General features: G+C 45.7%; 1 protein-coding gene across 3 annotated transcripts; it reads left to right on the forward strand.

Annotated features, from left to right (window-relative positions):
* Window positions 1-532: 532 nt before the first annotated feature.
* On the forward strand, window positions 533-25782 carry LOC124649058. 3 transcript variants are annotated; one of them, XM_047188736.1, is made up of 8 exons: window positions 533-910; window positions 1425-1599; window positions 1788-1851; window positions 2321-2411; window positions 3183-3278; window positions 3734-3795; window positions 24454-24565; window positions 24736-25479. In XM_047188736.1, exons 4-8 carry the CDS (start codon window positions 2380-2382, stop codon window positions 24758-24760), a joined length of 327 nt encoding a protein of 108 aa, XP_047044692.1. In that variant the 5' UTR covers window positions 533-910; window positions 1425-1599; window positions 1788-1851; window positions 2321-2379; the 3' UTR covers window positions 24761-25479. The 3 variants fall into 3 exon arrangements, 1 of the variants encoding a protein (XP_047044692.1); XR_006986525.1 differs by lacking the exons at window positions 24454-24565; window positions 24736-25479 and adding an exon at window positions 4593-4908; XR_006986524.1 differs by lacking the exons at window positions 533-910; window positions 1425-1599; window positions 1788-1851; ... (1 more) ...; window positions 3183-3278; window positions 3734-3795 and adding exons at window positions 21755-21773; window positions 22234-22365; window positions 22689-22794; window positions 23382-23443; window positions 25509-25782 and having other exon boundaries at window positions 24454-24797.
* Window positions 25783-26320: the final 538 nt, after the last annotated feature.

Below are 26320 nucleotides of genomic sequence, written 5' to 3' on the forward strand. Positions count from 1 at the left end.
CATGCCCAGCTCCACGACGAGATGCCGGCCGCGACACCAGGCCCTAGAACGATTCGATTCGATCCTTGTCCTCCGCAGCGCCGGTGAGAAAACCTCTCCACTCTCACCCCCCACCCCTAGAACGATTGCATTCGAATCAAATCGAATCCAATCAATCTCTTTGCTGCACCGAGTGTTCTTCTTTGAACACTGCTGGTTCCTTTTTTTAATGTCCTGCATACCGATTATGGAGACGCCCTTTCCTTTCTTGATCCAGGACGCCTTCTACATCCATTTACTACTGCACCCACCTGTAATGCAAATTAATTTGGCCACTTTCGGATTTAAAATTGCTTGAATCTCTCTGTAACACGACCACATCCCCCATGCTTGAATTTTTTTAACTTGAGGATTTTCAATTCATAATCAAACTGTTTTCAAGATTGTTGGACCGGATTTTTATTTATAAACTCTAATACGTGTTACTGTTTCTGATCCCATGTCTCTAACTGGGTTGTTTCTCTTTCTATATGCAGCAGCAGCAGCAGTGGTGTGCGCGTTCATTGACATCCAAGTCTCTTACCTGCTGCTGCCACCCGTGCCTGTGTATGTGGATCTACAGTCCAGGTACTAGTATTGAGTGAAATGCCTACTGCATTCTACCTGCGAAAATAGCTTTACATTGCTTGCCCCTCGCTTTATTTAGATCTCTACATAGCTATCATGTGGAGATTTTTTACACACAGGTTTCTTCTCAACTGAATTATCTCATTGATTGATGTGCAAAAATACATGTAGCACTGGATCGAGGATGTCAACTACAGCATGTGGGTGACGGATGAGGAGTGCTGCCCTGCAATTGCAGTGTATATCTGCCACCCTCGAAAGGGATAACGATTCTGTTGGAAGGCCCAGCATTGCTGCTTGCACAGTATGTCTTCTCTATGATCCTTGAGAACTTGATCACCAGTACCTTGCTCTGCTTTGAGAATATATCTTACATAGCAGCAAACCTCTGCATTTACATGTGAGAATAGTCAGATTTGAGTTGACAGTGAATAGATACGATTTGGTTGTGCATGTGAGACACTAATTATATGTTCCAGGAAATAAACTTGAGGGTTCAAAGAAGGAACACTGTTGGTTCGTTTTTTAAATGTCCTGCATACTGATTATGGAGAGACGCCCTTTCTTGATACAGTTCTTCTTCTCTACATCCATTTACTACTAAACCTACATCTAATACAATTAATTCGGGCACTTTCGGATTTAATCATGCTGGAATTTCTCTGTAACCTGACCACATCCCATGCTTGAGGATTTTCAGTTCATCATCAAATTATTTTCAAGATTGTTGGAGTGGATTTTATATTTATGTAAAGTCTAAAACGTGTTACTGATTCTGCTCCCATGTGTCTAACTGGGTTGTTTCCCTTTCTATGCAGCAGCAGCAGCAGCAGCGTGTCCGCGTTCATTCAGATGCAAGGGAGTAAGAGTAACTGAATGAATATTTACCAGCATCCGAGGGGAACCGGGAGGAGGCAGGCACAACATCTAACATCATCATCCACAAGTGCCGCCTGGAGGAGGCGACCCTGTACCTGCGGATCTACAATCCAGGTACTAGTGTTCAGTGCAATGGTTACTGCACTGTACCTGCGCCAAAGCAAAAAAAAGGGTGCTTTTTGTGCTGTGCAAATAGCTTTACATTGCTTGCCGCTCGCTTTATTTAGATCTCTACATAGCTATCATGTAGATATTTTTTACACACAGGTTTCTTCTCAACTGAATTATCTCTGCCATTGCAGTGTATATCTGCCACCATCAAAGGGATCACGCTTATGTTGGAAGGCCCAGCATTGCCGTTGCACAGTATGTCTTCTCTATGATCCTTGAGACCTTGATAACCAGTATGCTTGCTCTGTTTCTGGTGTCATCATAAAATATCTTACATTGCTCTGCATTTGTATGTGAGAATAGTCAGCTTTGAGTTGACAGTGAATAGATATGAGTTGCTTTTGCATGCGAGACACCAATAAAATGTATCATGGAAGAAACTTGAGGGGCTTTGACATGAAAATTATTTGCAAAAACAAATTAAAACCTGTTTGTGCACATGTATGTAAAGCTTTGATCTCACAATGTATTCGAAATATATAATCATCTATATTGTGCTACAGATTATCAAGACCAAAATATAGAACATGCTAACTAGGTAAATAAAATGATGATGTATTGTTGCACAATCCTTCTCCTCTATTTTTTTCAGTTAAGAAATAAACTGCTTGCATGGCGTGGTATTAATTATATTTACTAATATTAGAGTTGGTGAATTCTTCAGAGGCGTAGTTGTATGCCACCGGTCACGCGGCCTTGGAGACCTGCGAGAAGTTGGTGGGCATGCACGCTGACTGGCCTCGTCTTCAAGGAAGGTATCACTTCTCTCACCACACTGTGTGTTGTCATGAATGGGCTGCAGAATTCGTTGGGATTGTTGTTTAATTAAATCAAACCACTCTGGTGGTGCATGAGAACTAAAAGCTTTGTTGTGACCACATATTCAAAATGTTTAGTACCGAGTCTGCATTATTTTTGCTGGAGCTTTGCTTGTTTCAGCATGCCCTTTGGCAATTTTTTCTGTTGAAAATACTAAAGTTCAAGTAGCGGTATTTTCTAAGAACTAAAATGTCTTTGAAATGCAACCCCTGTGAAACGACTTCCATTTTTCTTGCAGCGGAGATGCTAGGGCTAAAGCATGTAGTGTTTTAATTTTTCTTTACTGCTATTCCTTTCTTTTGGACTATAGATACAAGTTGCTTTCGCGCATTCTACGTCACAACAGGTTGTGTAGAACATGCTGTCATATTTATTGTTGTGTAAAAGTATATGTAGGACTCGATCCAGGACGTGAACTACAGCAGAATGGTCAAGGATGAGGAGTGCTACCCTGCCATTGTAGTCTATGTCTGCCACCATCATTGTAGCCTATGTCTACCACCATCAAAGAGAATAATCAGCTTTGAGTTGACAGTGAATAGATATGAGTTGCTTTTGCATGCGAGACACTAATTAAATGTATCATGGTAGAAACTTGAGGGGCTGTGACATGAATTATTTGCAAAAGCAAATTAAAACATGCTTGTGCATATGTATTTGATCTGATGTTGTATTCGTAATATATGATAATTTATATTGTGTTGCAGATTATTCTCGGAGTTGTCGGCCTGCACTCTGCTTGTGTGCTGTAGTGGGCACTGCAAAACTTGCTCGCTGACTGGTCTCCTCTTCAAGGAAGGAAGGTAGCACTTTTGTCACCACCTTGTGTCTGTTGTCATGAATGGGCTGCAGAATGTGTTGGAATTGTTTTATAATTAAATCGAACCACTCCGGTGGTGCATAAGTACAAAATGCTTTGCATTGACCACAAATTCAAAATGTTTAGTGCTGAGTCTGCATTATTTTCGCCGGAGCTTTACTTGTTTCAACTTGCCCTTTGGCAAATCTTTCATGGAAAATACTAGAGTTCAGGCAGTGGCATTTTCACAGCACTAAAATGTCTTTGAAATGCAAGCACTGTGAAACGACTTCCAATTATGTGGGGCTGTGACATGATTTTTTTTAATCTTTCAATGCTCTGTTTTGTTTACCATATAGACTCAATATATGCATGCATGGATGCTTGGTAATGCTTTGTTTGGTTTACCAATTCATTGCCTATTTTAAATCTTTCTTTACTTTCTGATGGGTTTTGCAGACAGTCTGGGATGAATCTTCGCTGGTGGCAGCGGTGGCCTTCTCTTCCTCTGCATGTTTTAGGTGAGCTTCTGCTTCTTCCCTCGTCTCCTCTCCTGTGTTGAGCTTCTGCTTCTTCCCTCCTCTCCTCTCCTGTGCGTGCAATGTGATACCGTGGCTTTTGAGCCCAAGATCTGGGACTGGTCTTTGAGAGAATGTAAGAACTCATTAAAATGAAGTGCTGGCTGTTGGGTGCCCTTTGTAGTTATTATCTTCTGAAACCTGGTACTGATGTCTCAGTACCTGATGCATGGCAGGTTTCTTCTTATGGCTAATTTGGCTTTGACATAGACATGATTCAGCTCATAATTTAAGCCACCGGTCACTGAATATTGTTAATCCTGCTAATTTTGTCCGGTAGTTAATCCTGCTATTTGGTATGGGGCACAAATACCCACTATGAACGGTTACACCTGGGATTAACTACATGGATGTTCTTTTTTTACAATATGGTAGGCTTTATGACTGGGTGTTTATGTGGATCTTTGATGTTTGCTCCCCCTATTTTTGCGTTCTCCTTTACATGATTAGTAAGCTAGCCTGCAAGCTCCTATGCATAGAAATTTTAATAGAATTATCATCTGAAGCTCTAATGAATATTCTGGAGTTTGAGATACATTTCTGATATGCACATCCCTTTGTATTTTCAAACAGAACATTACTGGAGAATTATATGTTTGAATGTGTGAGCTTTATATTTGTCTTGGTGGTTATAGTCGGAGCTATTTTAATGTCTACTCACGTTTCTTGTTTTGGATGTACTTGTAATTTGCAATGGCTAGTACATTTCCTTTCCTCTACTAACATTTGGTTGCTGCAAGTTTGGAAGCCTGGGAGCGTACGAGTGAGTTGCCTGATGCACGACCCAAGGTTTGGAAGAAGAACAAGTCGTACTAGTTGTTCCTGAAACCGAAAATTGAATGCTGGGGTTGTATTGTACTGCATGCCAACTAACTGCATCTAGGACTGTTAATTTGGACTTGTAATCTGGACTGTTGATCTGTTGTGATCTCTAGTGTTAGATCTGTTTTGATTGGTAAGTACTAGTGCTGTGTGTATTTCAATCCTTATACTCATACTGCTGTTTTCAAATTGTCCCGAAATATAGAAAGTGTCATGGCGAAATTTGGTATACTATTTTAATCTTTTCGAAGGACTTTTTGTCCCATCGACGGAAACGATACGAGCATATGCAACTCGTACCATCCGGTGGAAAGTGCAATGTCGCACGCCCAGTTTTAATTCACATCCTTTCTCTTCCCTAAACCTGGGCATTCCCGGTTTAGAATGGTTTAGATAGGTTCCTGAAACCAGCACGTCAGTGCCAGGTTTAATTGGATTGGTTTGATTTACACCGTTTAGTTAGGAGGTCATACAGCGGGTTGGTGCGGGCTGGTTTGCTGGTGTATACGGTTTTGGAACCGGGACCGTGGGGGCGGCGGCTGGGAGAGAACAGGTGGACGGCCGGGGCGGTGGCGGACGGCCGGGAGAGAACCGGCAGCCTGAATCGAACGGCCGGCGGCCTGAATCGCAGCGCCTGAATTGCACCCGTCACGGCCGTGAACCTTCACGGCAGTCTGCCGACCCAATCGTTTCATCAGGTTTAGCTGGTCTTAAACCAGCTAACAATTTTGTGCTCACGGTTTCAATCCCGAAACCAGTTGAAGTGTTGAACCCAGTACAAACCGTATATCTGGGTGCGGGTTGGGCTCGTGGTTTGAGTGGTTTGACACCAAACCATGAACAGGCTTACTCTTTGAAATTTATTGCTTCTGCTTGGACTCCCGCACGTGCAAAGCTTCCTACAGTACCATAAAAAAACAATTTCTTGCTGCATCACTGTCGCATTCACGTCCGGGTGTTGCTCCAAACCAGAGCTCGTACATTCCGGTTGAGACTGGAGAGTGCAAATGCTTGGCGTTTTAATTTACATCCTTTTCTTTTCTTCCTCTTTGCACTTTATTACTAATGCTTGGAAAAACAATTTCTCGTTCGGAGCAAGTGATTAATTAGCTCGCTTACCGCACCGAAAAAAAAGTTTATTCGCGCGTGGAGGAAGTGATTAGCTCGTTTTAACTCGATCGCGTCCATCGATCAGCTAACACAGTCGAGAGCTTCTTGCTAAGTGGAATACTGATGCATGGATTTTGCGGCCTGGTCACGCGGTGTTGGTGTGAAGTGAATGGTTTTTTTTTTATTTCTCCTATTCGCTTGAATCTAATCTGCCACAATCAGCAGACGATCAATCTACATGTGCTCTAAAAAAGCTAAGGAATAGAAGAAGATTGACATCCATCACATGAAAACCATGCCTATGTTTTTCCGCCCCTCTTTGGACTTCTTTTTTCCGGGATTACATGAACGCGTACCTCAACTTTATAGAAGTTAAGAGTTACAAATATAAGATTGGCTCCAGCTGACAACAGAAGGATCCAACAGCTCCAACAACACAACTACCTGCTGTCTAGAACTCCCACTCCTCCTTCTACTCTGAACAACCTTGGAGACAGTAACTTGCACTCTTCCAAAGTGAATACCATGTGGTGCAGACCAGGCCGCGGACCGACTGACACATGGGTATCTGTATATGCTTCCCGCAAGTTAAGCTGTGGCTCTCTAAGAGATGAAAGTTAGGTTCAGTCCCGGGGTCTCATGTCGTCATCCGTCGCTAGCCTTGCTTTCCAAGAGATGCACACACTTGTACCACAATACACCAGCTATGGAAAAAGAAGCTAGTCCAAACTCATGTCAACCTATACTAGTTTGTTTAATCGATTTGCTAATTTCTTTCAAAACGTGCATACAATTCGGGGAAGCGAGGGAACCTCGGAGAACCTAGAGAGGTGTTTGACGAGACGAGCAAGATGCATGTGAACCTATTATTCCATGTCTTAATGAATTGCCTCTAATTTGACTATGGAGACATCTTCGAGGGTGGTGAGGGTCCTCCTTGCATGACGATGTACTACATCAATCTTCGTGCAATATGGTGGGGGTGCGCGATGCTCCATGTTGACGCATGCATGCAATATGACGCCACCATCATCGAATAAGCTAGCTATCATCATTTTCCATTTTGGTAATTAACATCAGGGTCATTCTAAGGGCAGGTCGGAGTCGGTAGCCCATGATCATCCGTGTGGGAACTCCACTGTGGCCAACGGCTCTAAAATCATATCCAAACGGTCCATTGGCCAATACATGGTCAAATTCTTTCTCACCATAAAACACTCAATTCCCATGTGGCTAAAAAGGCTCCTAGCATAAAATGACAGAAAATGAAACGACTCCACGCTCAGGGGAAACACGTCAACATGGGCGTCAAGAAGACTGATGAAAATTCGTGAGATTGATGCCTCTAGTATGTATGTCAAGTATTGGTACCTACTCAGTGTCGTGTTTTTTTTAGTATGAACATGTAGCCACGACATTAACAACTAGGGTTTGTGAGTAGAAGTGGATGCGGCGAGCGACGTTGGACAAGTAGGCGCAAAAACCACCTTCAGTGGGCTAGTTATGACATCGCCAACAAGAACACCTCTTCGGGTTCATTGGCGGAGCTAGCCAGATTATTCAACCCGGGCAAGGACTAAAGGCGATGAGCTGTTAAGTTGTTTGCCCATTCAAATTATTGACAATTTCTTCATGTTTGACTCGAATTTCCTAGGAGCTTTCCTAGCTTAGCCTGGGCAACTGCTTGGGTTCGTTGGGAGCTTTCCTAGCTTATTAGCTCGGATGCTGAAGCGCCCCTTCATCGACCATTGGCAGCTTGCGGGCGCAACCTCTCCCCTGTAGAACTCGTGCTGCCAATGCTAACAACAACAACCTCGGCATCCTGACCATGGGCGCCGTTGACGGCGCCACTGTCATGGAAGGGATACCCGGCCGAGCTAACCGCCGTTGGATTGCCTTACCGTCAGAACCAATATAGTGGTGCATGCAGACTTATATTCTTGTTCGCGAGCGTGCAACTATATTATGATGTAATATTTTACTTCATTTTTCTGTAGACCTTGCACGTGTATGTATAATACACATATTTATGAGAGATAGCTATCCGGATTTAGTTCAGTGAGCTTATGATTTGACCGTCCCCATTGGGAGCCGCAGGAGATAGTTAGCCAGCTTTAATTCAGTGAGCTTGTGATTTGATCCTGCCGATCGAGTGCCGCAGGAAGGTAGTAGCAGCTCCTATCCGATCTACAGAGGCCGAGTGTGTATGCATATGCAATCTTTGTACATCTCTTCTCCCTCTCTCCATGCACATGCTATAATAGCAGCAAGAGGAAACCAGAGCTGGCAGCACAGCAACGCGATGCTCGCTTGCGCATGCTTGGGACCATGCTCGGGAACAGATGGATGACGGCGACGGTAACACTGTCGGACACTTTAAAGCGGAGCAATGGATCCGAGTTGGAGTCGGATTTTGTCGATGGATGGCCAAATTGTACTCCCCGGCCGACCAGTTGATCGATCGATCGAACCGTCGTTGTTTGTGCCTACATCGCTGCGGATAAAAACAACTACATCTCCAGGTGGAGGCGATCTTCTTCTTTCTTAAATAGATTTCCCAACATTTCTTTATTTTTATTGCTAAAATATCAAGAACTTGTTTTCGCTATTTCTATGGTGCAGTTCATTGTTGTTTCGTTTGATCTCTGAATTCTGTTGAATCCGACTCGTAGCTGATTTTCGCATAGGTCGAGCTTGAGCATGAGCATGTCCACGGCGACTAGACCGGGCGAGGCATTCCTGGCAGCGGCCAGACCGGTCGAGGCATTCCTGGCCGTGGTGGTGCCAGGCTATAGGCAACTCTGAGCGCGGTGGTGCCTGTCGTCGCTGTACTGCGGGAACGGCAATGAGTCCGGCAGTGAGTCTGGCACAAACATGGGGTTCTCCCTGTTGAAAACGGTGGAGACACCAGCTGCTCGACGGAAGAAGGTGCACACTGGGCAGCCACGCACCTCGCCGCGCTCACCGCACGCACGGCGCACGCCATGCAACAGCCTGCAGCCATGGCACGAACCTCGTCAGCCTCTGCAGTCTGCTTGCCACGCAGCTCCTCGATGGCATCTCCAGTATATATGCTCGCCCCGGCCCCATGCAGCTCATCGCGGTCGTCTCGCAGCTCACCACGCAGCTCGCCATGCCCGCCATGCAGCTCGATGGCCATGTCCACCATGCGTCTCGCCACGTCCGCCTCGCAGCTCGCCGCGGCCGCCTTGCAGCCCACCACGCAGCTTGCTGCCTCCACCTTCCTCCTCCTTCTCGCTGCCAACCACAACTTCACTCTGCTGGATGCCAAATACATAATCTAGCACCTGCTCCATGTTCAAATCATCCAGGAAAAGTGGACGGCGCAACTTTTCTTCCTCACCAATGAGTCCACGAGCTTGAGACAACAACTTTTCTTCATCCCATGAGCCACGCCTCACGCCACATTGAATTCTATGCGTGGGCTCCGCCTATCATTCGCACGATTCCAAACCCTACAAGTTCCCCCAATCCCCCCTCCCACCCACCGCTCCATCTCCGCGCCCATCCAGCTCCCGCGACGCAAAACCCTCGCAGCCGCCATGCCACCGAAGAAGAAGGCTCCAACAAAGCCAGCAAAGGCGTCGACGAAACCGCACACGGTAGCCCCGAAATAGAAGCCACCGACCATGCCGCAGGAATGGGACGACGAGAAGCGGTGCTGCGCCATCTTGACGGCGGACCATCCATGGAAACAAGCTATTCCACGTCCATGTCACCCTATACTAGTTTGTTTAATAGGTTCACTCATTTCTTTCGAAAGGTGTAATACAATTGAGAGAAGCAAGGGAAGTTAGAGAACCTATATAGAGACGAGACGAGCAATACAAGTGTATGTGAACCTATTATCTCATGTCTTTATGAATTGACTTTTTGACTACTCTATCCGTCTCGGTGGGTTAGGTCTAATCAAGAGAAAAAAACATTGGTTCGTGGTTCTCCTTTTTTTAAGCTGGTAGTAAACCACTTTGGTGCATGCTAGAGGCTAGTGGGAAAAGTAATGGAAAGATGCATGCATGCGCCCCAGCACTTTGGGGTTGCCTCTCCGATTTTCCATGCAGTTTGTTAGACCATCTTCCTCGGCGGCATCAATATCGATTTTATTGGGGCCGGCGGCTTGATTTTGGCTCACACCGGCGCGTCCTAAAAAGTGTTGCTTAGATTTGGAGCTCAATAAAAGCGCCAGCAATCGCGCGTCGATCCCTACGGAGAGAGCGCATATCGGATTCCGCCAAATCTCCCCTCCCTCCCGCCCACCGCTCATTTTCTCCCGCCCGCCACTCATTTTCTCCCGCCCATCACTCCATCTCCTGCGCCCATCCAACTCCCGCGACGCAAAACTCTCGCCGCCGCCATGCCGGCGAAACCAGGTGGCGCCGAAGGAGAAGCCGCCGACCATGCCGCAGAAGGAGTGGGACGATGAGAAGCGGCCGGCGCTGCGCCATGTTGATGACGGACCGCAGACGGCGCCGCCTCGCTAGTGAAGTGAACAAAGCCGAGGCGGCGACGGCCGCGGCCGAGGTGTGCCTCAGCTTGGGTAGCACGCCGTCCGAAGCCGGAAGCGACTGCTATCCCCTCACAGGGCACAACATGGCGGACGGCAGCGGCGCGTTCTCGAGGAGCTTAGTATATTCTTATGTTCACGAGCGTGCATATATATTATGATGTATTATGATGTAATATGTTAAAGTTCTTTTTCTGCAGACCTTGCACGTGTGCATGTATGTACGATCCATACACGGCATGTATATAATTATCCAGATTTAGTTCAGTTAGCTTGTGATTTGACTCCGTCGGTCGATTGAGTGCCACAGAAAGGTAGTAGCAGCTCCTATTCCAAGCAGTCCTATCTAGTTTAGAGAGGCGGTCTCTCCATGCACATGCTATATTAGCAGTAGGAGGAAACTTGAGCTGGCAGCGCAGCAGCGAGATGCTCGCTTGTGCCTGCTAGGGATCAGGTTGGGGCACAGATGGGATGATGGCAACGATAAGGTCGTCCGGACGCCTGGGCGCAGAGCAACGGATCGGAGCCGGAGTCGGATTTGATCGATGGATGGCCAAAATTGTACAACCCGGCCGATCAGCTGACACAACCATACTTGGTAGGTGGATTCACGTTAAGTTATTGACATGCATAAGTGAGCGTGCGCACATCTCCGAATGTTTAATATATGAGAGGACCGAGATTCACGACTTATGTGTGTAAATATACATAGCACGTGTGCTGCTGCATGTATGTTACATGTGTGCGTGCTGATACGTCCATGGGTGTCAGCTGTAGCCAAGCAAGTTGCTTCTAACTCCTAACTTGGTACGTACAGATCTAGTGCATGCAAGTGTACGAGCCTCCTCTCGGCCACCTTGATATCTCTTGCCATGGAAACCATGCCGTGCAAAATTCTCGGGTTCAATTACAACTGCACTAGCACACTGCCCATGCACAGGATGCAATTGCTTCCAGTCACTACAAGAGATGAAAGTATATGCAACAACAAAAAACACTCCTAGAAATAATAGAAACTGTTGGAGATGTATTCTACAGACATGGCACTTCCGCATATCATATCAGCTTTGTCAATTGGCATAACAATGTCAAAGAAGCCAAAGTTTGACAACAAGCATGTTGCAAAACTCAATGGTAGTTTGAAGGTTGTTTCAAAGTCATAAAACATTGAGGGAATATCAGTCTTGTGCCTATGGTTCGCACGTCAGTTATGTCAAACCTCATATGTGTGTGGAAATTTGACATAATCACGCTTCAAAACGGGGGCTCACTATGCATGCATGCACCCGTCGATGTGTTCTAATATGTCAGGTCGTATAGATTAGGCACCGAAATTAGGTCCTCCATTCTTGCGTCTAGTCTATTTTAGCTATCCGGGTGCCTTTATATAATAGGCAACTCCAACATGTAACCTACCTGGATAGAGGCAAAATCTAGCTATGGCCTATACACATATTCGTCATAACTTCAACACCGAGGATTCTTTCGAAGCTCTTGATCGATGAACGTGTTTTTTTAAGAAAGATATGAAGAGTGAAGATGCGCTACACCTTTTCCGTAAACCTTGCCACGACATCGTCTATGGAAGGACTATTCATGTCGTGGCGACTTGGTCGTGCACCTTCACCAACCATGGCCAGCCAGCACCTGACGTTGTTATCGTCTATGTGTTGTCGTGGCCCCACATGGGTGCGTCGATTTGATGAAGATAAGCACTAGAGAGGATAGGATGTAAAAGGTAGTACGGCTTGGTGTTTTTTTAGAGGACGGTGATTGGTGGCTAGTTATTGTCAACACAAAAAGGCAGAAGCATGCTATCTACTCGTATTAGTTTGAAGTCAACTCGGGCATAAAAGGAAACCAAATTATTTTCTCGGTTTCGTAGGTTGCATATCCAGAAGTGCAATTGTATCATTGATAGTTCCAAAGAACAGGTGAAGTACACTGACGCGGCTGTAGGCTGCATGTTATGTATGCCTTACATATTGGGTATGGGCGATGTTTGGTGGTGCGTATCCAAATGAACTTTAAAAAAGTAATACTGTCTCTAAGCCTAAAACGTGTACCATAAGTGTGGCTGTCCGCGGAGAGGTAAGCTAAAGATGTTTGATGGTGTCGTATCCAAATGAACTTAAAAAAAGTAATACTGTCTCTAAGCCTAAAACGTGTACCATAAGTGTGGCTGTCCGCATAGAGGTAAGCTAAAGATGTGTACTATGCATGCTAAGAGCTAGCAGTAATAACCAAGATGGGGATGCGATTGCTTTCCATCCAATCGCTACAAACAAGATAGAGTGCGACCGTGCATCTAGAGGCCCATCCGGAAAACTGCAGCCCAGTAGAAGAAATCTGGCAACCATATGGTCATGACCAAACTTTAGTCCCACCTTGCTAAGGGAAGAGGTTTTGGAGCAACTTATAAGGAGAGCTCTTGGTGACATGTAAAATGGTAGAGACACATAGAGGGGTGTACTAGCAGCACACACCTGCATAGCGCGTGCGCTCGCGTGAATATTCGCGACTTAAGACTACTTGGCGATGGCGACGCTAGCCTACTAGCAAATAAAATCTACGCTTTTTGTTTTGTTGCCGTTCGCTAAATCGTTTTATTTTCTGGGTGCGTACGTTGCTCTTTAGCTAGGATCGATCTAACAACTGTCTTATACTACTAGTACGGAGCATCCTAGAGACGTATGTATGTTTCTTTAGCTTCTTTTACCAGAAATAACATCTTTTCTCATGAATGGGATGAAGAATTCGTTGGGATTGTTGTTTAATTAAATCGAACCAGGTACCTGCCACATCAACAAGTACCTGCCTAAAATTACTCAGCTACGGATTGTTGAATGTTGATCGATACACCCTCGCCACTAGTGCATATAGTATATAGCTTACCTCATGGAGAGAACTTCAGAAAAAAGAACGAGCATGATGTGCATGTTAACTTGTTTTCACATGTTTTTCAGATTTAACCAAAGCACCCTGACTGCGAACACGAATTATCATAGGACATACATATATGCTGCTATGCTGCTTCCTCACTATACGTTTAATCCTTTGTTTTCAGCAAGCCGGTGAGATTGACAACCTCACTGTTACGTTGGGGCAAAGTACTTTTCAGCAAGTATTTCAACTCGTCGAGTACGACGACAAAGAAAGACTACAAGAGAATAAGGGGTGTTCTCGATGAGGCTATCCTTGGCTACTCCAAAAATGGAGGCACCTTCGACAAGAATGGGCAATATATCAGGCCGGACACTACAAAGATCGGGTTCAAGCACGTGATCGACTTCCCTTGTATCAAGCAGCCAGCTGGCAGCATTAAGGAGGCCTTCTATGTCCTCCATCACCTTAAAGGGTTTGTCGAGGATGCAGAGATGATGTCTCTTCCACCTAGTAAGCGAGACCCCATTAAAATGTCGGGGGAAATCAAAGATGATGATCTTAGAGAAGACTTCCATCGCATCCAAGTAAAGCTCTCGGAAATTATCTTACAAGATGTATCCAACGCATCGGGGCTCTTACACGCAGTCAGAGCGTTGCCTAAGAGGGATATCGAAGAACGCCTACATAGGCAAGGGTGATGGAAGGACGTGGACGACGAAGGACTTGTACAAGCCGTTCCCGGAGCCGCTCAAGAAGACGTCTCGTTGACTGAGGCCGGTGTGCCTAGCATTACTTTGAATCGATGGACAATTTGTACCGTGTTGTAAACTTAAATTGCTTAATTTGCTCGAAACGGTGGTCATCGTTGTTGGACTTCAATTACTATTGTAGTCGTTATCGTTGAACCATATTACTTATGTGATACCGATGCTATATGTCTTTTAGGTTTATTATTATTTCCTTGCTTTAATTCTTGTGAATATGTATGCATGTGAACCCTCTAACTCTTTCCATTGCGTTATATACTAATATGCCTTGTGTCCATAGAGATGACGTACTACATCGTGTTCGAGGGGCGGGTTCCAGGAGTGTACGAGGAGTGGGAGGAGTGCAAGAAACAGGTGCACAAGTTCAGCGGCAACTGCTACAAAGGGTACCCGACTAGACACGAGGCGGTTGTGAGTTCTTGAGTCTGTCAAGAGTAATCATATGCGCTTGAGTATCCTTGAATCTGTCGAGGAAGTTCAAGATCTATCGGTCCTATGGATCAACAAGGTGCATCGTGAAAGATCGGGAAACCAATCCTCATCATGTGGTATCAGATTGCTAGGTTGATCACGGTGCAGATTGGTTTGTTGCTCGGTTGTTTCTGCTCGATTGCTGTGGCTACCATTGGGTACGTCGCCGCCATGGTGTTGGTGAAGATCAAGAAGAAGGAAGTGGGCAGCAGAGTCAAGTTCTCACGACCTTCGTGCATGCGGAGGTGGTGGCTGCAAGGGAGAGGAAGGAGGAGCGCTACCAGAGTTCTGCCACGACAGGAGTTCGCAAGAAATCTCTGCCGCGGCAGGGAAATTCGCGGGGAAGAAGGACAGATCCGTCCGGCGGCCGGCGCGCCGCCCGGCAGACCGGCTCCACAGCCGGCCGGGCCGGTCCACAGGCCGGTCGACCGGATGCTGTAACCGGCGGATCCGGCCACCAGGCCGGTCGGACCGGCTGCCAGGCCGGGCACGTCCGGCGCAGACCGGGGCAGGAACGAACGCCGACCGGGCCGGTTACTGTGTCACCCAACGCCGCGGCCGGTTGCCGCCCGGTCAATCGGGCCCCAGGCCGGCCGGGCCGGCTCCCAGGCCGGTCAGACCGGGCTCTGGGCCGGTTGGGCTAGCGTCCAGGACGGACAGACCGGGCTCACGGCCGACCGATTTGGCCTGCAGTCCTGCGACACTACCGGCGTCCAGACCTGCAGCGTTGCGATGCTGTTGCTGTTTGTTCGTCGCGGAAGGGAAGGAAGTTTGCTCTTCAAGAAGGACGACATTGGTGTTCAGAAGGGTGCATACTCGGGTGTATTCGGCTTATTTGGATCTATGGCGTGCAGGAATTTGTTCTGTATGTCTTGGGTGGTATGCATGTTGCACTTTCAGTTTGAGTTTGGAGGATGCCTGTGTCTCAATCAGGTTGATGGCGTCAAAGACCAAAGGGGCGCCAAGGTCAAGACAAGCTAGTCGAGAGGGAGGATGTGGTGTGGAAGACTGGCGAGGCTTGAGGATGAAGTTCGGCGATGTTCTTATCTGACGCTACCCTTTTTCTAGCAGACCCTCACGCGTTGGGGACAACGTTTCTTGAAGAAGGGGAGAGATGATATGGGTATCCAGGCCTGGTACACTAGGACAGCCATTGATACGATAATTAGGTCTAAGGTTGTACCAGTAGTTTATTATAATCTTGTTATTAGGAGATAATAATGTAGCCAGGTCATGCTGTGGGCCAAATTAGGGTTTTAATAGAGTCTATTTGACTTGGGCCTGTCCAAGTTAAATTAGGGTTAGGCCCATGAGTGGGCGCCCCAACCCAATAGGGGTTGGCCGGCCGGCCACCCTCCCCCTCATATAAGGAGGTGGGGCGGCTAGGGTTTCGGTAGTCTAGTTTTGATTCAAGTCATGTAGAACCTTGGGTTCCTCCAGTATCACCATCCCTGCGGGGTTGGCCCTATGACGGCGTCTCGGACGTTCGTCTAGTTATCCAATAAAGATGTGTGAGTTCTTGAGTCTGTCAAGAGTAATCATATGCGCTTGAGTATCCTTGAATCTGTCGAGGAAGTTCAAGATCTATCGGTCCTATGGATCAACAAGGTGCATCGTGAAAGATCGGGAAACCAATCCTCATCATTCGGCTACTCGTCAGCTTTGTTGTCGTTCGTCAGAGGCACTCCTGGTGTTGACCCGCATCACGAGGATACCCGGGGCGATGACACCAGGTATGGCTGTGATGGCCTCCTTCTCCGCAGGAGGTGGCCGGCCGGCTTGAGGTTGGTTGTGGCAGATCACGAGATCTGGCACCCATCCCCAGATGTGAGTTGGGGATGTGCGTCTACCGGTGAAAACCGCACTCCGACCCGGGTCATTGCGGGCGATGGCGACATTTCGCGTCGTTAACTTCTTGAAGTCATCACCGTCGCAGCCTACGTCTACTCACTCGTGCTTCTCCGGGGGAAAACCTATATCTAGGTTTTCTAGATCAGACGATGGTGCCGTTTTCTGCGTCGTTCTACTCTTGGGGCACGTTTTTGGAGTAGCTCCTAGATGGTGGCGGCTAGTGGTGGAGTGATGTTCATCTGCCATATCAGAGACTATGAGTCTCGGCGGCGTGTCCCAGCGGGGTATAGGCTATGAACGCGGGATGATGATGCGTTGATCCCTCTAGGAGAAGGGTTCACGGAAGACGGCGGTAGCGACTTTGTACGGCTTGTGGAATGGTGGGTGTTGGGAGTTTGATTGACTGATTGTGCTTCTCACCCGCCAATGGGTCCCTTGGGAAGAGATTTGATTTATTAGATGATGATTGTGCTGGTGTGTTGTCAGAGCACATGGCCATGTTCATAGTCACCCCTTCATCGGTCTTGTAGGTATATCGAGTTGTTGCTCTAATGGTGGCTTCAAGTTGATCTTTATAGTTCCCTTATAAGGGTTTTTTTAAAATAATAAAAAGGTGTGTATCAAGTCAGTCAGCAATTACTAAGATCGATGTAGAGGCGGAGCTATGTTCCCAGATATGTTGCCTTGGATAAGAAAAGGCCCGTGTGTCACTCTATTGCACATGCTTCTAGAAATATTATTGAGATACAAGCAAATTCCATGCAACTAGCTGAGAGTAGACAACCCGATGAATTTTGAAGGAAATTGGATATGAGGAGGATCACTATTGAACTTTGATCTTTTGAAACTTGAAATATGACTTTGATCTAGAAATATGACTCAAAAGAATTCAGTCCTTGTCGCAAAAAAACAACACCACCACTGAAACTTGTAAATCGCATGCATATCGATCGATCGATCTATCTTGTCCAATTACAATTAACATCCTTAAGTAAATTCAGACACAGATAGGATACGTGCGCATGGTGAGGACGGTGACGTCGCATAGGATGGACAAGCAGCCGTCCTTGAGGAACTCCTCCTCGTCCAGGTCTTCAACCTTCATGAACTCTTCCCAGCCCCACGAGAGATAGCCGTCGCTCGAGAAATTCTGCGCTTCGCGTAGAGTCTCACCATTGGTTTCGCTTGACAATTGGATATCGTCAGGGGTCCACGGGTTCCCGGCGTGGTCGAGGATGCTCATCTGGAAATCCGCCGTGGCGTTGCCGGTCTTGTCATGGCTGGCGTGGTTGAGGTCGAGGGAGATGAATCCTTCGTACCCCACTTTTCCCTTGGGGTAGCACCGGATGCGCCAGTCGTGGCCGCCGACGCTGAAAGTCTCTGACTCGATCATAGTGTCGACGTCGACCATCTCCTGGAGGCGCGTGTACTGGTCGATCCTGAACAGGTAGGAGCCGGTCACCGGCGTCGTAAACATGGTGCCGGCGGAGATCCGCGGACGGCCGGCGGAGCGGAGAGCGGACACCAGAGCCGACATCGAGAGGATGCGAGATTGGAATATTGGCCGGATTGGTCGATCGAAGGATCTGAGGAGGCGATACGATCCCGGCTTGCAGCAGCAGGGCTGCTGTATATATATGTGCCTACGGCAAACGATCAGGGTTGGCTTGTGCACAGATGAGAAGGCGTCATGCGTCTGCACGTGTCCATCACGCCACGCGCGTCTCCCTCTCCCAAACGAAATTAAATGAATTAAATCCGCGCGCGATGTAGCGCGTACCCGCAGTGCCAGCTCACCCATCCGCGGGCTTCCAACGCATCCGACGGGCAGTAGTTGCTCTCGAGACTCGCCTCACCCAACTACCAATCCAACGCCGCACCATCTAAACCTAAACCACCTCTCCCATTCTCCCCCAGATCGAACGCGCCGCCACTCCCCACTCCCCACTCAACCTCACCTTCCGCCCCCGCCAGATTCCCTCCTCCGCCGCCTTCCGCCAACAGATCCGCCGGACGATGCACCGCCCATGCCTCGTCCGCGGCCTCTCCTGGACGGCCGCCGCCGAGGTTGCCGCACGCCATCGACGGCTTCACTTCTACCGCCACAAGATCCACGCCCTCACTCACCCGCCTCCGGTCACTACCTCTCCTCCTCCTCCTCCTCCTCCTAAAAAGTAGGCTTCTTCCTTCCATTGCTCACGCCCTTTCCTTGTTACATGTGTGCGTGCTGATATGTCCATGGGTGTCAGGTGTAGCCAAGCAAGTTGCTTCTAACTCCTAACAGATCTAGTGCATGCAAGTGTACGAGCCTCTTCTCGGCCACCTCGATATCTCTTGCCATGGAAACCATGCCGTGCAAAATTCTCGGGTTCAATTACAACTGCACCGCATAAACAATACTAATCTTGGATGACAAGGCGGCGGTGCAAGTACTTCATGTCCTGGCCAGCGGAGGCCACCATCCCGGCCTCTAGGGCTGTGGCTCGACGGTGTTGGCGATGAGGCAGTTTGGCGCAATGGGCCTGGTCGTGGTGTGTCCGCCATAGAGCGCTCCGGAAAAGGTGAATTATGACTTATGAGCTCTTTGTGGTGGGAAGCGGTGAGGTGTCGGCTGAGACGGTATGCAAGCCACTACTAGTGGTAATATGACTGCATGCTTTGGTCGTCAAGCGTGAACATGACCACCAACTCTTCTACATGATTTTGGATGATTGTTTCTAGTTTGGAGAATGGAGCAGCTACTTACTACTCCCTCCAATCGGAAAAGATCGATGAAGAGGGCAGGGAACGCTAGCATACAAGTTTGTACATCCCGTGTCGATTAACTGACTAGAGGTAGTAGTTCCTAGAAGATTTATAGAGAATCCTTGCATGGAATCCGCGAGAGAGAAATCTTTGCATATATCGAACTTAAAGAAAAATTCTAGACAAGTAATAGTGCTCGTAAGACTAAAACTCAAGAAATATGCTAGAAGTGCGGCCATCCACGAAGAGGCAAGACGCTAAGGATGTGTCGTATGCATGGAAAAAAAATCAACACTTGTGCCAAGAGGTAGCACTAGCACACTGCCCATGCAGAAGATGCAATTGCTTCCGGTCACTAGAAGAGATGAAAGTATATGCAACAACAAAAAACACTCATAGAAATAATAGAAACTGTTGGAGATGTATTCTACGGACGGGGAACTTCCGCATATCATATCAGCTTTGTCAATTGGCATAACAATGTCAAAGAAGGCAAAGTTTGACAACAAGCATGTTGCAAAACTCACATCCTACGAAGGTAGTTTGAAGGTTGTTTCAAAGTCATAAAACATTAAGGGCATATCAGTCTTGTGCCTATGGTTCGCACGCCAGTTATGTCAGACCTCATATGTGCGGGAAAATTTGACATAATCACGGTTCAAAACGGGGGCTCACTATGCATGCATGGACCCGTCGATGCGTTCTAATATGCCAGGTCGTATAGGTTAAGCACCGAAATTAGGTCCTCCATTCTTGCGTCTAGTCTATTTTAGTTATCCGGGTACCTTCATATAATAGGCAACTCCAACATGTAACCATCCGAATAGAGGCACCTGACGTTGTTATCGTCTATGTGTTGTCGTGGCCCCCATATGGGTGTGTCGATTTGATGAAGATAAGCACCGGAGAAGATAGGATATAAAAGGTAGTACGTCTTGGTATTTTTTTTTGAGGACGGCGATTGGTGGCTAGTTATTGTCAACACAAAAAGGCAGAAGCATGCTATCTACTCGTATTATCTTTTGGTTTGAAGTCAACTCGGGCATAAAAGGAAACCAAATTATTTCCTCACTTGTAGGTTGCATATCCAGAAGTGCATGCAATCGTATCATTGATAGTTCCAAAGAACAAGTGAAGTACACTGACAGGCTGTAGGTTGTAGTTGCATGTTATATATGCCTGACATAATGGGTTTGGGCGAGGTTTGGTGGTGTGTATCCAAATGAACTTAAAAAAAGCAATACTGTCTCTAATCCTAAAACGTGTACCATAAGTGCGGCTGTCCACGGAGAGGTAAGCTAAAGACGTGTACTATGCATGCCAAGAGCTAGCAGTAATAGCCAAGATTGGGATGTGATTGATTTCCATCCAATCGCTACAGACAAGGCTGCATGTCGACAAACACATGTCATCTAATGCATTGGGATAGCGTGCGACCGTGCATCTAGAGGCCCATCTGGAAAACTGCAGCCCGAGTACAAGAATTCTGCCTACCATATGGTCATGACCAAACTTTAGTCCCACCTTGCTAAGGGAAGAGGCTTTGGAGCAACTTATAAGGAGAGCTCTTGGTGATATGTAAAATGGTAGATACACATAGAGGGCTGCACTAGCACCACACACCTGCATAGCGCGTGCGCTCGCGTGAATATTCGCGACTTAAGACTTTGGACGCTTGGCGACGGCGCCGCTAGCCTACTAGCAAATAAAATCTACGCTTTTTTTTGTTGCGCGTTTCGCTAAATCATTTTCTTTCCTACGTGCTTACTTTGCTCTTTAGCTAGGAACGCACTTTGGTTAATTTGTCTGTGCTTTACGGGGCACGGATATGGCCATTAGGCTTGTCATTTCAATATTTGTTGGCAGATTTGGAACTTTGGCCATTTCAAATGCCACACAGTCTCGTTCATGGTCATTGGTACGCACAAAAAAACAGGTAAGAGACGAGTAGAGTGACTGGAGCTATCCCCATCTTAACCATCGAATGTAAATTCCAGACAGGGGTGGAATTCTTGATGTGATCAAGAAAATTCCATAACAGATGAGTAGAGGAGGGCTTGAAATGTATGACTAGTTTTTTTGTACGCAAGAGAAATTTTACGAAATCCAGATACGGTCGTAATTCGGCTCACGAGGTTTTGCTTCTTTTTTTTAACGAAAATTCATTGGAAGCTGCTTTTTCAATGAATCGTAGGAGAGTGCAAGAGTACATGAGATTAAGGAATTTATTTTTGCCAAGTTATTGTTTTTTTCTTTCACAAATGTATGCTATATATCAATCGAAAGGACATGCATCGTATGATTTGATCTGGTTTCTTTGTCAAATGTTTCCCCTATAATTACATGCACAGTCTAAGGATGACCTGCTCGCCATATCATTTTTCCTAATTTTTCTAGATTACCACTTTCTCCTCCCATCTGAGGTTACTATCTGCTGCGTTACCAAACTTACTATCAAAACCAAAATATATGACATGCTAACTAGGATAAATAAAATGATGACGTGTTGTTGCACAATCCTTTCTGCTCTATTTTTTTTCAGTTAAGAAATAAACTCCATGCATGGTGTGTTATTAATTATATTTACTAATATTAGAGTTGAATTCTTCAGAGGCGTAGCTGTATGCCACCGGTCACGCGACCTTGGAGACATGCGAGAGGTTGGTGGGCCTGCACGCTGGTTGTGTACCGTAGTCGGTGCCGCAACACTTTGCTCTCGCCGATCGGCCTCGTCTTCAAGGAAGGTATCACTTCGTCACCACACTGTGTGTTGTCATGAATGGGCTGAAGAATTCGTTGGGATTGTTGTTTACTTAAATCGAACCACTCTGGTGGTGCATAAGAACTAAAAGCTTTGTTGTGACCACATATTCAAAATGTTTAGTGCTGAGTCTGCATAATTTTCGCTGGAGCTTTGCTTGTTTCAGCATGCCCTTTGGCAATTTTTTCTGTTGAAAATACTAAAGTTCAAGCAGAGGTATTTTCTAAGAGCTAAAATGTCTTTGAAATGCAAGCATTGCTGCACGACTTCCATTCTTCTTGCAGAGGAGATGCTAGGGCCCAAGCATTTAGTGTTTTAATTTTTTCTTTACTGATATTCCTTTCTTTTCGACTATAGATACAAGTTGCTTGTGCGCATTCTAAGTCACAACAGGATGTGTAGAACATGCTATCATATTTATTGTTGTGTAAAAATATATGTAGGACTCGATCCAGGACGTGAACTACAGCAAAATGGTCAAGGATGATGAGTGCTACCCTGCCATTGCAGTCTATGTCTGCCACCGTCAAATGGATCACGCTTCTGCCTGAAGGCCCAGCATCGCTGCTTGCACTGTATGTCTTCTCTATGATCCTTGAGACCTTTGATAAACAGTAGCTTCCTCTGTTTCTGCTGTCATCATAGAATATTTTTCACAGCAGCAAACCTCTGCATTCACATGTGTTTGTAGGGAAAATAATCAGCTTTGAGTTGACAGTGAATAGATACGAGTTGCTTTTGCATGCGAGACACTAATTAAATGTATCACGGAAGAAACTTGAGGGGCTGTGACATGTATTATTTGCAAAAACAAATTAAAATCTGCTTGTGCATATGTATGAAAAGCTTTGATCTGACGTTGTATTTGTAATATATGATCGTCTATATTGTGCTACAGATTATCAAAAGCTTCTCGAAGTTGGTGGGCCTGCACTCTGCTTCTGTGCTGTAGTGGGTGCTGCAACACTTGGCTCGCCGAATGGCCTCGTCTTCAAGGAAGGAAGGTAGCACTTCTGTCACCACCTTCTGTCTGTTGTCATGAACGGGCTGCAGAATGTGTTGGAATTGTTGTATAATTAAATCAAGCGACTACGGTGGTGCATAAGTACAAAATGCTTTGCATTGACCACATATTCGAAATGGTTATAGTGCTGAGTCTGCATAATTTTCGCCGGAGCTTTACTTGTTTCCACTTGCCCTTTGGCGAAATCTGTCATTTGAAAATACTAGTGTTCAGGCCGTGGCATTTTCACAGCACCAAAATGTCTTTGAAATGCAAGCACTGTGAAACGACTTCAATTTTTCGTGCAGAGGAGATGCTTGGCCCCAAGCATGTAGTGTAGTGCTTTAATTTTTCGCTACTTCAGTTTTCCTTTATATATGAAATGCAAGCACTGTGAAACAACAGGTTGCATGTGACACTCATTGAATGTGGGGCTGTGACATGATTTATTTTATCTTTCATTGCTCTGTTTGTTTTACCATATGGACTCAAGATATGCATGCATGGATTTATTGGTATTGCTCTGTTTGGTTTACCAATTCATTGCCTATTTTTAATCTTTCTTTACTTTTCTGATGGGTTCTGCAGACAGTCTTGGATGATTCTTCGCTAGTGGCAGCGGTGGCCTTCTCTTCCTCTGCATGGTTTAGGTGAGCTTCTGCTTCTTTCCTCCTCTCCTCTCCTGTGCGTGCAATGTGATACCGGCGCTTTTGAGCCCAATATCTGGGACTGGTCTTTGAGAGAATGTAAGAACTCATTCATATGAAGTGCTGGCTGTTGGGTGCCATTTGTAGTTATTATCTTCTGAAACCTGGTACAGTTGTCAGTACTTGTTGCATGCTAATTTGGCTTTACCAGACATGATTCAGCTCATAATTTAATCGATGGTTTACTGAATCCGGCTAATTTTGTCCGGTAGTTAATCCTGCTATTCGGTGTGGGCCCAAATAGCCACTTTGAACGGTTACACCTGGGATTAACTACACGAATGTTCCTTTTTTACAATATATGGTAGGCTTTATGACTGGTTGTGTATGTGGAGCTTTGATGTTTGCTACCCTGTTTTTGCATTCTTCTATGCTTAGAAGTTTCATTAGAATTATCGCCTGAAGCTCTGTAATGAAATTATCTGGTGCTGTGTTGCCAACAGTTAGCGCATGTAATGAATACATTTATGATCTGCTCAGCCCTTTGTATTTTCCAACAGAACATTACTAGAGAATTTTATGTTCGAATGTGTGAGCTTTATGTTTGCTCTCTTATCAGTAAATTGTTCTTATTTAATGTTATTGTGTCATTAAAATGTTTACTGACTCATGTGAGAGTCGACAATGATGGTAGAGAAGGACAACACAGTTTTTGACATAAAAACTCTTGTCCCGGGTCTTATATTTCTTTTCTTTTCTTTGGCACATGGAAGATACGTCCTGTGAGTAATTATGGCATGGAACATTGACTTGATTGTCCTGCTAAAAGCATGAATGCTTTATTGTAAAGCAAAGGCAGTAAGCTTGATTTGAAATGTTGTCTTGGTGGCTATAGTCAGAGCTTATACTAGTGACTATTTACGTTGCTTGTTATGAATGCACTTGCAATTTGCAATGGCTACTACAAATTTCATTCCCGGTACTAACATTTGATGTTCCTTGATTGCTGCAAGTTTGGAAGCCTGGGAGCATACGAGGAGGTTGCCTGATGCACGAGTCAGGTTTGGAAGCCGACAAGTCACTGTTCATGAAACCGAAAATTGAATGTTGGGGTTGTATTGGACTGTATGCGAACTGCTTCTAGGACTGTTATTCTGGACTTGTAATCTGCACTGTTGATCTGCTGTGATCTCTGTTCAAAGATAGGCATGCATGGATGCTTGGTATTGCTCTGTTTGGTTTACCATTTCATTGCCTATGTTTAATCTTTCTTTACTTTCTAATGGGTTCTGCAGACAGACTGGGATGAATCTTCGCTAGTGGCAGCGGTGGCCTTCTTTTCCTCTGCATGGTTTAGGTGAGCTTCTGCTTCTTCCCACCTATCCTGTGCGTGCAATGTGATACCATGGCTTTTGAGCCCAAGATCTGGGACTGGTCTTTGAGAGAATGCAAGTACTCATTAATATGATGTGGTGGCTTGGGTGCCCTTTGTAGTTATTATCTTCTGAAACCTAGTTGTCTCAGTACTTGATGCATGGCAGGTTTCTTCTTATGGCTAATTTGGCTTTACCATAGACATGATTCAGCTCATAATTTAAGCCACCGTTTTCCGAATTGTTAAGCATGCTAATTTCGTATTTTCAAACAGAACATTACTGGAGAATATTATCAGTTATTCGTTCTTATTTTAATGTTATTGTGTCATTAAAGTGTATAGTAGAGAGTCGAAGGCAGTGATGGTAGAGAAGGACAACACTGTTTTTGTCATACAAGCTCTTATCCATGTCGTGTACTCCCTCCGATCCATATTACTTGGCACATGAAAGATAGTCATGTGAACATTGATTTGATTGTCCTGCTAAAAGCATGCATGCTTTATGTTAAACTAAAGGCAGTATTATTGATATGAAATGTTGTCTTGGTGGTTATAGTCAGAGCTATTTTTCCAGCAAAAAAACTATAGTCAGAGCTATTTTAATGTCTACTCAGGTTTCTTATTTCGAATGTACTTGTAATTTGCAATGGCTACTACATTTCCTTTCCTGCACTAACATTTGGTTGCTGCAAGTTTGGAAGCCTCGGAGCATACGAGGGAGTTGCCTGATGCATGACTCAAGGTTTGGAAGAACAAGTCGTGAATTGTGGCGAACATTGAATGTTGTACCTCAAACAGAGAATTGAATGCTGGGGTTGTATTGGACTGCATGGGTAACTAACTGCATCTAGAACTGTTGATTTAGACTTGTAATCTGGGCTGTTGATCTGTTGTGATCTCTGGAGTGTTAGATCTGTTTTGATTGTCAAATACTAGTGCTGTGTGTACTTGAATCCTTATACTCGTACTGCTGTTTTCAAATTGTCCCGAAATATAGAAAAGGTCATGGCGAAATTTGGAATACTATTTTAACCTTTTTGAAGTACTTTTCTTTTGTTACATGTGACACAATACCTGATCAATTGATTTGACATGCACGCACCAGTGTTGGCTGAAGCTTGCCTGAAGGTGCAGTTATTTTTGCTGCATCTCTGTTGCAGTCACGTCCAGTTGCTGGTCACATCGACCGGAAACGAAACGAGCAGATACAGGTCGGTACCTTCCGTGGCTCCATAGTTTCTTGCACGCCCCGTTTTAATTCACATCCTTTTCATTTCTCCCTCTTTTCAAATTTGTTGAGCACATGCAACAGAGATGTAGGAAAACAATTTCTCGCTCGTGATCGAAACAAAAAGTTGTTTTCGCTCTGCGAAAGTATTAACTTGATCACGTCCTTCGATCAGCTAACACGGAAACGAAAAACAAGTCGAGAGCTTCTTTCTACGTGCTCGTGTACTACTAATGCATGGGTTCGATGTGAATGGAGTTTTTTGTTTCTCCACTTC

The sequence above is a fragment of the Lolium rigidum genome, chromosome 4 (assembly GCF_022539505.1).
Source record: "Lolium rigidum isolate FL_2022 chromosome 4, APGP_CSIRO_Lrig_0.1, whole genome shotgun sequence".
Taxonomy (NCBI): Eukaryota; Viridiplantae; Streptophyta; class Magnoliopsida; order Poales; family Poaceae; genus Lolium; species Lolium rigidum.